Source organism: Planococcus citri, chromosome 1 (genome assembly GCF_950023065.1).
Source record: "Planococcus citri chromosome 1, ihPlaCitr1.1, whole genome shotgun sequence".
In the NCBI taxonomy this organism is placed as follows: Eukaryota; Metazoa; Arthropoda; class Insecta; order Hemiptera; family Pseudococcidae; genus Planococcus; species Planococcus citri.
This window is the reverse complement of record NC_088677.1, coordinates 27362307-27375492: the sequence shown is the minus strand read 5'-3', so window position 1 is coordinate 27375492 and position 13186 is coordinate 27362307. Positions and strand designations below refer to the sequence as shown.

At 35.2% G+C, this 13186-nt stretch overlaps 1 protein-coding gene across 4 annotated transcripts in view; it reads left to right on the top strand.

The window, feature by feature from the left end:
* The window catches only part of LOC135831146 (titin homolog), a 53192-nt gene that overhangs the window by 32270 nt on the left and 7736 nt on the right, over positions 1-13186 (top strand). For all 4 annotated transcript variants that reach the window (XM_065343421.1, XM_065343422.1, XM_065343423.1 and 1 more), the window contains 2 exons: positions 10668-11976; positions 12058-12407. In XM_065343421.1, coding sequence (XP_065199493.1) covers positions 10668-11976; positions 12058-12407 — 1659 coding nt within the window. The remainder of the gene's footprint in view (positions 1-10667; positions 11977-12057; positions 12408-13186) is intronic.

The following is a 13186-nucleotide window of genomic DNA, read 5'->3' as shown; positions in this document are numbered from 1 at the left end:
GTGGAAGAGAAGAGTTGAAAAATTGAAATATGAAGAGAGCTGGAAAAATTGATAATTTTGATGGGTCAAAAATTATTGAAAACAGATAATTTTAAAAAAAATTGAAAATTTGTGAAAGAGAAGAGTTGAAAAAATTCAAATATGAAATGAGCTAGAAAAATTGATAATTTTGATGGGTCAAAAATGATTGAAAACAGATAATTTGAAAAAAAAAATAATTGAAAATTTGTGAAAGAGAAGAGTTGAAAAAATTGAAAATGAAGTGAGCTGGAAAAATTGATAATTTTGGTAGATCAAAAATCATTGAAAACTGAACATGCAATTGCAAAGGTTGAAAATCGATACACATTATTGAAATTGAAAAAAATTGTGAAGTAGAGAAGCTTGAATTTGAAGAAATTGGAAATTAAAAAGCATTGAAAATGTAACGAAATTTTAAAAAAATTCAATATTTATAAAATTAAACATGAAAATAGTGGAACAATTGGTGAATTTAATGATTTCAAATTTGTAATCAGTAGGGCTAGGATTTTTAAGCGCTATCAAACACGTTTTAAGCGCTATAAAAAAGCATTAAAAATGTAAGAAAAAAGCAAAAAAAAGCGCTATCAAATCCGACCATGTTACATATCAAAATGAAGGTTTTTTCAAACCCAGCAAGATACCTCCCTCAAATCTATGTACAACATGAACCAAAATGAACGAAAAGAAGAAAATGAAAAAAAAAGGAAAAAACTGAAACTAAAAATTAGAAAAAAATAAAATAAAATAAAAATTGAATAATGAAAACTGAATCTGTTATTTTTCAGTTTTTTCTCCCTTGTTTTTTTAAACTGATCTTTTTTCAAAAATTATTTATTTTTTTCAAAAATGTGCAAAAGTTGATAAATTTTTGTATTTTGGGAACTAATTTCTTCAATTTTACCAATTTTTTACCAAAAAAAGCGCTAACGACGAAAAAAAGCCCCAAAAAAGCAAAATTTCGGCCTTTTTGGGCCAAAATAAGCATTTTAAAGCATTTACACCCAAAAAAAGCAAAAAAAAGCACTATCAACTTTCACCATTCGCCTCAGAATGAAATGAAACGCAAAGAAAATATATTTATGCCGTATAGGGTGTTGCTACAAAAAAAAAAGCATTATCATAAAAATCCTAGCCCTAGTAATCAGAGATATTCATGATTAGAAAACAACTGAAAAATTGAATTGGAAAGTGAAAAGATTAAAAATTGAAAATTTACAAATTAGACAATGTTCAAAACGTGAAAAAATACAGAAAATGAATTACGCAAAATTGTAAAAAAAATCAACTTTAAAAGTACAAAATATTTGAAAAAAAAGTTGGAAATTTGAGAAAATTAAAACAAAAAACTAAAAAAAACGAGGGATAACTAGGAAAGACTAAAATATTGAAATTTGAAAAATAAAGATACTGAAAGGAAAATTGAAGCTGGGAATTGAAAAACTGAATCATTATGAAAGAAATGTATTTTTTTTTCAAAGTTGGTAGATTTTGAAATTCAAATTTATTTGATCTCAATTTTAAAAAAAGGCATTTCAACTGTAAAATTGTAGAAAATTGATTAAAACGTGCCTTGAATTGGTCAGTTCTTTAAATTTTTAGCTTCCTATTTTCTTCTTGCTTCTCCCATTTCTGCGCTTATCATCGAAAAACCTATGGTTTTGCATCCTTCGAGCTCACACTCCTTCAATTGACTGCTATTTCTGTGCTTATCATCGAAATAAATTAGGGTTTTGCATCGTCCGAACTCACTCCTTCAATTTACTGCTATTCTTACCATGTAATTCTTCTATTAATTATTTTTATCTCGAGATATTCAATCTGATTTGTTCATGTTTGATTTGAGATTACTAATCATCATCTCGTCATCGAGTTTAACGAGCTAAACGTTAAATTCCTTCGATCAATGAAAAGTCACGTAATAAACGTATAAAAAGTCGAAAAAAAACATCTCCGAAATAACTTAGGGTAAATTCAACCCTCCAATCTGGAAGTTCGAACAATACGCACGAGGTATTGTATCGTATTTTTATTCAACAACAATTTTTTGCCCCCCTCCCTTTGTTTAAACATCCTGACCTTGAATTCGACCAAGTTCTCGGGTACCTAAAAGTATGTTTTGTGCATGAAGAAATGTTAATGTTGGATGCGCTTTTTTCTCGCAATTTCTTTTACAACAGGTAATCGTAATGTGTGTTCTTCGGATCGACTCTCCTCCTATTGTCCATCCTCCCTCCTCGCCGTACTATTGGCGCGTTTTCAATACAAAAGGAAATATTTTCTGGTTTCAATAGCGTAGAATAGTACATAGAAATATTTAGAGAAGGTGGACACGACGAGAACGGACGGGCTGTCGAAAACTAGCCGATTTCCAGGTATTTGGTTTAGGTACTAGCCGATGAAGATGAAGAAGAAACGAGACAACGAAAAAATAACTCCAGCTTGGACCAAGGACGACGGACGCCGCGCCGACAGTCTTTTCCCCATACTATTGTTGTTGCAAAATGATTGCGAAATCTCCAGAGGGTGATGTTTTCGTATTAACGAGTCTCGTGTCCCTTGTCCGTTGTCCTGTGTCCTGTATAATAAGCTTCGTATTTCCATTGCTCTTTCGCCTTATGACATGGTTTTTATATGGTTTTAACGGTGTACGCGATCGATTTTGGTCGACTTGGCGTGAAATAAGGTCTTTGGACGAACTCGCAGCTCGTAATTAAGGTATTTAATGTGCCAGCGAAGAAATTTATGCTAAGGAGCACCGAACGGTTTTGTTTCGATTCCGTTAATCTCGCGATGGAGCTGGCATTGACTTGGAGACTGGCTAAAATACTGCGATGATGATTCGTATATTCTTGTGGAAAATTATTCGCTTAGATCGATTTGAGATCTTCGAAGTATAAGTGTAGTGTGTTAGCTGCATAGTGCATGAGGAATCGATTAAACTGGATCAAGGTGTTCGTTAGTGATGTGCAATTTAGGTATATGGCCATGGAAAAAATTACGGCGGTTAGTCTACGAGTAATAAATTGTCTTGGTTTGGATGGAAGGAAGAATGGAGATCAGGAAAATGGAAATACGTAGACGTACCCGATTTATCCGTACGCTTAAAAAGGGATCGAGTAACGAATACTTTGCTCTTCGAGAAGGGTGGAAGATGCACTTTAAAAACGCCTTGTCTCGCTTTACCTCGCCTCTCGCCCGAGTACAGCGAAGCGGAGACGATCGAGGACCGATGCTTTTGGCGAAGCAGATGTTCTAAGACTCGAGCTCGACGACTATACCTACAATCTAGTGGATGTATGCGATTACAAAGTGTACTAGATGGTAAATTTTATACCATTGAGGCATTTCCATTGCCATGGGTAACGTGTTTGTCGACGAATACGTTACAAGATAGACTAGGAAATGAAAACCAAAAAAATATTTTTTTTAAATTTACTTTTACAACCGCAGGAGCAGTTGAAAGTTGCAAAACATGATTCTAAGCTCTTATGGCGATGTTTGTTGTAATACTGGTAACAATATACCAATTGCAAATTCGGAATCTATGGACTTTTTTGAAAAAAAAACTTTTAAAAGTTCAACTTTACGGATTCGTGAAATTTTTAGATGAATTAATCAAAAATATTGATGCTGTCTTTCATAATTTTCCATCAATGAAATTGCCTCACTCATTTTTGGACTCATTTATGGCAAAAAGGGGGAGGGGATGATGTGGAAAGGTCAAGAGGGAGATGAGATATGATCAGGGTACATTTTTGCATCACATAAAAAGAATCCATTCAATTTTACAAAAAAGATTGAAAAAGTGCTTTCAGCTTTCAGCAACCGAAAAAATTCTCCCCAGATTAGCTAGTATTGGGTAAAAATATCCGTAAAATTACATAGTGCATTTTAGAGAGCATGGAGCGCCACGAAAGGTAATATTAAGTATGCTCTACGATTGAAATTGTATGTACTAGTACAAAATGTAGTTCAATGATGTCATTTTACGTATAGATATGACGCATGATAAATGACTGCTACAGGATGAAAATTGTGTAAAAATTACGAACACGTTGAGCACACACCTGTTGAAAGAATATGAAAGCAAAAAAAAACGCAGATGAATAATTCAAGTTTCGTTATATTGAAAAAAATTTCTACCGCTTGATAATGTTTTATTCGTATGGAAGAACGAAGTGTACTAATATGCGTAGAAAAAAATTGGGATTCGAGAGAAAGAAAAGAAGGGAAAGGGAATTGAAAACTAGAGACGAAATTTTTGTAACACTTGTTTTTTTGCGTTTTTACCAATTACTGTGTCAAATTCAAATTTATTTGTATTTTGTTGGTACCAATTGTTTGTCGTGGTAGATTAATGGTTTTGTTCCACTAGCTGTATTGTTATTTTTTTTTTCATTCATTACTCGTTATCTTGTTAGAGTGATAGAAGTTGCAAAATGGAGCATGGAGAAGAGAGTTTTTTTTGGAGGAAATTTTAGATGAATTTGACTGGTGGTTTTGGAAAATGACATTCTAGGAAATGAAAAATTTGGAAGAACTGATCGCTCAGAAATAGCAGTAACAGGTAGTGAAATTAGTGAAAAAATAGGTAATGAAAGTACTTAGTGAAACAGTAGTGAATTTAGTCAAAAAGGTAGTGAAAAATTGAAAAAATTCGAACGCAACAAAAACCTTCAATGGTTAAAAAGGTTTATTTTTTATGAAATGGCAATAGTGTTGTAATTTGTCACGTCAGTTTGGCCGGTTAGTTTTCTTTCAATTTCAATGTTTTTGAAAATTTTCCTGTGAAGCGTAAAAAATTTGACTTCGTTAATTTTGTGTGTGGGGAGGGGGGGGGGGTGGAGAACTTTCTGAAAATGTGGTTGAAAAAATATAGTGAAAAAGTAGTGATTTTTTCAACAACAAAAAGTTGAATACCAATTGGAGATTGAATGTTAAATTTTTGAATTTCGTTGTAAGATAGAAAATTCGTCGTGAAACTCGTGTTTGTTGGAATGAAATCTCTCTGGATCTACTGATCGAAAATTCAAATTTTAGGTCGAGAAAAAGTCAAAAATTTTGGGAGAAACATTTTTTTTTATTTCTTATAATAACCTTTGCCTTCGTTTTGCTCTGATTCATTCATTTATTTGTAATTTTTATAATACCTACAATTCAAAAAGTTTGTAATAAAATTTTGAGTTTTCATCGTTGTAAAATGAACACAGAATTTTTCGTTGGAAAATTTTCTTATTTTTTATGGGGACGAGTGCATCGGAATCGAATGATTTGCAATTTTGATTATGAAGAATTTTAGGTGTTGAGTTGGAAAAATCATCACAAGTGTAGGTATTTTTCGAGAAAACCGATTAAATAAGCCATTTGAAAGTTTCATTTTTCAAAAATTTTACCAAATTTCCGATTTTAAAAAAAAACGAAAACTTTCCAGCTTCATGTTTAAAAAAAGTTCCAATGAAGTGATAAGTGATCATAATTATTATTTTGTATTTGCGTGTTCCGAATGCTTGAAGTTCTGGAGTCAAGGAAGTCGTAAAGATTACACTATTGAATTATGGCACGTACGTCTACTTTTGAGATCATTGACCTAATTTCTTGTTGTATAGGTCTTTACGATTTCGCGAAGTTCGCAAAAAATAATCCAGTATTGTTTTGTGGTATATTTCTGAACTGGCAGAGCTTCTTATTTTGAAGAAAAAAATAATAATTTTAGGATCTTTTAGCGGGCATTTTTGCTATCCCACTTGTTGAAAATTTGAATCGAATTTTTTATGAACTTTTTGTGGGATAGATTTCAAATTTTGAACTAGAAATTTCTCTGAAATATTGTCCACCAATTTTTAAGAAGCATGTTTTACGAAAAAAAATGTGAGGGAGGCTCAAATTTTGTGCAAAATGTGCTTTGAAGGCAAGGGGTAGTTCAAACCGAAAATCTAGAAAGTGAATATTGTATAGAAATACTTGGAAAACGCAGATGAATTGGCTGGTTCACTTTCGTGTGTATTTAATCGAAAAGTGAAATTTCACGTATCGAATGTGAAGCTTTTCAAACATATTGAATGTTTCGAATAATTGAAACCGAAGAGAAAAATAGGAAGAGAATTGAAATAACTTCGAAAATATTATATAAACGCGAGAAAAATATACGTACTTTTAATCTCAAAAAGCAAAGGTCATCGTACACGACGAGTAGGTACGTATTTTCAAGAAGTACCCAAATCATAAAATACGTTAACGAAGGAGGTATTGTGCGAGAGGCGAAGGAATCATGTACCTAAATAATGGATAATATTATTTTATCGAGAGAGATTCTATTTCCTAAATTGTTACGAATTCAATTCGTAATCGATCGCGAAAGTAATTAAGATTACAATTTGACGGGTGAAGAAAAAGGGGACAGCAAAATTCAGTCATTTACCCGACTCTCGTATTTTACTTGGTTAGCCACGCACGTACGAATACATGCTTTTGCCTATTAGTGTTACACTTACGGGCGTGTATTTTTATTTTTAGATGGGAAAAAGAAAGTTAATATGCTGTAGGAGCTGATAAGAGTATATTATCGTGAATTTTTATCAAAAACAAGGTGAAACCACTAATTGAAGAGCTTTAATGTGTGTTACACTATACGTTGAAGTTATGCCGTTAGTTTTTTAGTCCAACAATAATGCGATGGAAAACGTTACCTTATCGGTGGTATGATTTGATTTTTCGTACTAATGTGGCTGAATTTTGAATCGGGTCGGGACAAATCCTGGTGTGTCGTAAATTGCAAGGTGTGCGATTGTGATGCATTCAAAATGCATCCGATGTGCTACCACACAAGGAACCAGAACCAGACAAAAGAAGGATGATGAATGAAATGAGAGATTACGATCCCAATGAGGAGTAGGAGGAGGTAGTAGGGCCAAAGTGGTACTAAGCTGTTTTACCTATCGAGTAAGAAAGCCAGGCAAACCGATAGGCAGGCTACGCCGTCATATGGCAACCTACTACAGTATACAGAATGGTGAAAAAAAAGTACATAAATAAGTACCCAGAGACTGAAGTGAGCTGAAGATGAAGAAGACGACCGCGAGAAGTTTCAGTGATGTCGATATGGAAAAAAAAGGAAGATGGGCGTCCTCGTGCTCCGCTCTCCCCGTCGTCCCACGTGTCGTGAAGACTAAAGTACTGAAGAATCGTGAAACGGAAAAAAATTGAAATGAAAGAAAAGGAGTGGAAAGGAAAGAAACGCGATGAATAGAGAGCGCGAGCATGAGGTTCAGTGAACCGTTCCTGAAATAGGTTTAGGGTGGGAAAAGATTGTTGGACGAAGCTGTCTCCTTGAAAGAGGTACCAGAAGGTCAAACGTAGTGCTCGGCATTTGGCAACGGGTCAGCATAGAGGTTGGCGGTGGCGCTCGCTGTGCTGTTTGTTGCTCTTCTTCTGCTCTGCTGTTCTTCATCGTCGCCGTCGTCGATGCCGCCTCCACCGACCGTCTCCCGCCACACCGTATCGGATCTCGGGACTTGGAGCTTAGTTCATTTGCTCAACTGTGTTGTGAATGCGAACGAGTAGAAGAGAGAGGTTTTCTTTTACTGTACTGTGTGTTGTACGAGTAAAGTTGATTGTTGATTCACTAATCCGATGGACATCTTTTGCTGTGTACGTTTTTTTTTTTGGTTGCTTTTGTCTTTCTTTTTTGAATGTTGAACTAGTCTATTGTACTCGTTTGTGTAGTACAAAATAAACGATTTGACTCGCGAGATGAATAAGAAGACCAGCAGGATGTGAAATAGAAACAGGATCAGCTTTGTGTGAGTGATCCCTGGCGTCCTTTGTTAGTTTTCTTGTTCTGGCTAGAACTGTATTCTTATTCGAGTGATTTACTTATTGAAAATCTCGAGGAAAAAATAGTTCTACGAATTAAGTACGAATATTGTCTTTTTCATCTCAAGAAAGAAGATTCCAGAGTTTTTTCCAATCGCATATTTCGAAATTTTGAATTATTTTTTCTCAAAGTTGGGTCTAAAAAATGTGCTTTTCTCATTCATGCCGAAAGTTGCAAATGATTCTCAAATTTGTAGCTGCCCGATCGCACATTTCGAGATTTCTAGAAATTTTTTTGAAAAAAAAGATAGTGTTCTGCCCTCACCCATTTTAAAATTCTGTCTTTCTATGTAATTTTGATTTAAATATGGTTTGAAATGTGGTTTACTGGAATAATAATGGACCATTTGTACAATTTTGAAAACGTCTAGAGTTCCAGGTCCTCGTTGGACCCTCAATTTTTTATTCGAGCGGTTGGAATTTTCTTGAGATCTGTATTTGCTGAAAAAGTTACAAAAATTGGAGACTGAGTGACTGAGATGTTCCTTTGCAAGTTTAGGTATCGTCTTTATAAGTCGAAGGGAAATATAAGCTATCAGTTTTTAGAAAACTCGAAAAAAGTTTGAACTTTTTTTGAAAAAAAAAAATATTTTAGTGAGAAGTTCGACTCATCTCCTCTCTTTCAGTCTATTCTATTACGAGAGTTAGACCTACCGATCATCGTTGGAAACATCGATCGTTCCTTTATAATCGAAATACATGAAAAATGTAAAGATCAATCTGAAATACCGCCTTTTGAGAAAAAAATGTACCTAATTTTAGTCAATTTTCGCCAAACAAAAAAAAAATACCGAAACGAACCTTTTCAAATTTGACGATAATTTCGATCATGATCGATCATATCAAATCGAAAATGGGAAATTAACCAATTTTTGGAGTTAGATTAAACGATATTTTTCATTTCGAATGTGATAAATCATGATTGGAATCGAAAATCGCAAATAAATCGATTTACGAGTTTCGATTATTCGATTTTCAATCATGATCGTTTTTTGATCAGGATGTATTTTTTTGAAGCTGAAATTGATTTTGTTATTTCAAACATGATCGATTGTATGGAATTGAAAATCGCAAATAAATCGATTTTTTGAGGTTCGATTAATCGATTTTCAATCATGATCGATTTCTGATCAGGATGTATTTTTTTTGAGCTAAAATTGATTTTTCATTTCAAACAAGATCCATCTTATGGAATTGAAAATCGCAAATAAATCGATTTTTTGAGGTTCGATTAATCGATTTTCAATCATGATCGATTTTTGCTTTTTTGATAAGGATGTATTGTTTTGGAACTAAAATTGATTTTTCATTTCAAACATGATCGATCTTATGGAATTGAAAATCGCAAATAAATCGATTTTTGAGGTTCAATTAATCGATTTTTCATCGTGATCAATTTTTTGATCAGCGAGTTTATTTTTTAGGCTGAAATTGATTTTTTATTTCAAACATACTCGATCCAATCGAATCGAAAATCTTGAATTATTCGATGTTAGGGTTCGATGAATCGACTTTGGATCGTGATCAATTTTTGAGATTAGGATTGATTTTTCATTGTAATAAAAGATCACAAATTGAATCGATTTTTGGGGTTCGATTAATAAAGCAATCGCGATCAATTTTTGAGGCTAGAATTGATTTTTCATTTCGAATATATTCGATCGATTTTTGATCGAGAGATTTAGTGAGAATTCTTCGAAAATGGTTGACAAAACCCTTGAATTTGTTGTTCTTTTTTGAAAAAAAATTACTATTTTTTCGAAAAAATAATTTAAAAATTTTCTTTCTTGTAAGTAATTTTTTCGTATTTTTGTAGCAAAAAAAAATTATTTCACATCATTTTTTATTTGATTAAAAATTTGATTTCCGAATGGATTTAAAAATCATAAAAAATGATTTAAATTCAATCAAATCTGACTATAAAACTATTGAAATTATAGCAACGTTATTGCTACAGAATGTTTTTGTGCCATACACATAGTTACAAATTTTTTGAGATCTTGGTGTTTTTATTCGTTGTTTTCTTAGTTTTCTTTGCAATTTTGTCATTTACTTAATTTTTTTATTTGTTTTGTCTATCCACCTTTTTCATTCGATTTTAAAAATTTCTATCGTATCAGGCTCTTGAAAAACGATTTTCGAAGAATTTCAACAACTTGAAAAACTTTTCCATGCTTAACTCATTAACACGTAATCGTGAATTAATGCAAATTAAAACTTTAAAATAATTACGTATTTCCTCTCATTTTTTAAAATTTTTCACCACTTCCCCTCCTCTGTTGTGAACGAAAAAAATTCCAGAATTTTTAATTCTCATTACTGAATTTCTACGAAATCGTGAATCACACTTACGGAGAATTTCGTCTAAATTTTCAAACTTTTACCACTTATTCTACGTAAGATGTCATATTCTAATCATGTACGATAAGGTGTGAGATTGGGGAGGGGGGTGTGCTGAATGAAAGATCACGCAGCGTACAAAAAAAATGTATAGCGAGTTTTTTGTTTTGTTTTCTTTGAAAACCTATTTTTGGTAAATATCCTATGACTTATGAGTGTAAACATCGCTGCGTAGTAAATTGCCAACGATACGTTGTACGCGTGTGTTATTATTACTCCAGAAAAGGCTAGAGAGCGAGCGAGAAATAACTCGCAATATCTACACACATACGTACTATTTATGTATTATATACTATACGTTACTACATACATATAAAATAGCTACACGACATCTCGACTAACGGTTACGCTCTATTTTTGTCTGATTACAGCGTGGAGGAGATGCATGTGGCAGTGGAAAACGAATGCGAAAAGTCGAACGGCGAAAACGAAAGTAACGTCGTAGTTGACAAGTTGACAACCGAGGTCGTCGAAAAGGCTGCCCCAGGAAGCGATTCGGATCTCGTGATCAAGAATGCGGTAACCGAAGTCGTCGAAAAAACTATCCCAGCCGGCGATTCGGATATACTCGCGAATCTGGCAACAACCGAGGTAGTCAAGAAAGATGCTCCCGGCAGTGATTCAGAAGTATTCGCTGGTCTGAACGGTGTCAAGACTCCGGTAGAAGCAGTCACCGCTGCCGGAGAACCGCAGCCGAACATCGCTTCCGTAATCAAAGAACAAGAAAAAGAAAACAAGGTCGACCAAAAGAAAGAACAACCTGTCAGCGGCGATGGTGTCGACGTCGCCTCCGATATTGACGGTGAAAAACCCCAAGAACCCCCCGCCATTGTCTCGAATGGCGTTAGCTGCGACGTCAACGACGATATCGAAGAAGAAGACATCGTAGACGAAGACGACGTCGTCGACGAACTCTCTCCATCTTCGCAATTCACCGATGCCAAAGAAGAACAATCACCAGCGTCGCTGCCTTCCTCGGTATCTGAAGTTGAATCTAAAGAACCCCTATCGGTTGCAGAACCACTGCGAAAAGATTCTCAGGCGGAAGCGGTGGTAAGCAATGAGGCGAAATCACCGGCTACGGTCGAACAAAATGGATCACCAGCTAACGAAATTGCCGAAAAAATGGAAACCGACGTCGAAGAAGTGGCCGAGCAGAAATCGCCCGTTGTCGAAGAAGATAGCGCCGCAGCAGCAGTAGCCGGCGATGATGATAAAATGGAAACCGAAGAAACGAAAAGTGACGCGACGCCGGAAACCGTACCTGTACCATCTCCAGCGGCAGAATTATCGCCTTCGCCGGCTGTGGCTGTGGCTATTGAAAAAGCACCAGAACCCGTTACCGTTCCGAAAGATACGTCTTTGGAAAAGAAACCCCACCTTGCTGTTATTGTCCGTGACAAACCATGTGCTGTGGTCGCCGCTACTAATTTTGGCGTCGCCGAAACCGTCGACGACAAGATGGATACCACCGATGCTGAACCTGTGATCAAAACCAACGATGACCAAAGCGTTAAACCGCCCACCGTAGTAGACGAATCGAAAGCCGAAGAAGCGAAACCGGCCGTCGAAATCAAACCAGTCGAAAGCGCCGAAAAAGATAAAACACCCGAAACCAATATTATCAAACCTGTCGAAGATCCAGTTCCCGAAACGAAAATCGAAAAGAAACCAGCCGAGGTAATAATTCGATTTTGAATCAATCGCCGGATTCGATACAAATCTTGAGAATTTAATTTTTTACAATTTTTTTGTTCACAGCCCGAAAAAGAACCAGCTGCAAAAGAAACCGCAACCGTGGCCAGCGTTAAACGAAAAGCCACCGCAGATACGGCCGAAGAACCGGAGCAAGATCGCGACGGTGGTATCAGCAGCAGCAGTAGTCACAGCAGTAGCAGCGAGGCAGATAATACTCAAGATTGTAAAAGAATACGTTTCGACGAGTCGATATTCGAAGAAGACGAACGAGAAAGACTAATTCGCGAATTCGTCGAAAGATCTACCGAAACTTCCGACGAGATCGGTAAAAATTGTGATAAATTGCAGCACGAAATCGCAGCCCTATCCGATCTCGCCCGAGCGAAAGAATTGGAATGGAATTCTATTATGAGGTTCGTACAACCGGATGACAATTCTTACTCTTACGTACTTATATATTTTTTAATCGTTCTTCGAATCGAAATCGAAAAGAAAAAAAAATTAGCCAACCGAAAATTATAATGATGAATTAACCGGTAATATAATACGAAATGTATGTAGAAGTGAAACGACCGGAGACGCGTGAAACACTCGAAATAAATTCGTCAATTCTGAGAAATGCGATAAATTTATTTCGACGAAGTATTCGCGCTGTAATTTACGTATTATCTCATTCGTTGGGCGGATATATGTTGACTTGCCCTTCTTTTTTCTTTTTTGGCGACTGCAACATGACTCGACTGAACCAAACCAAATACAGTGGAACCGCGATAAGTGCAACCTCAATAAGTGAAAATTCACGTTAAGTGCAACCAAAATTAATCCCCGATCCCTACAGTTGATTTACCATGTAAATTCACCTCCATAACTGCAACAGTACCTCGATAAGTGCAATGAATTTGGCGAATTTTTAGTGAAAATCATTCAAACCAATGTAAAAATTTGAAAAATACAGGTAGAAAAAGTATAGAAAATATCCAAAAAATCCTCCAAGATTTACTTTAAAATGATAAAATGTCCAAAAAAAATTATGTAAAATTGGAAAACCAGTAGAGTTGGCATAAAATGGATGTAGGTAACGTAAAATCAAATGAAAAATCATCAAAATTGAGTTTAAAAAATTAGGCACTTGTCGCGTAATTTATTCACCTTGATAAGTGCAAATTGCAAATAAATAACCTTGCTTAGTGCA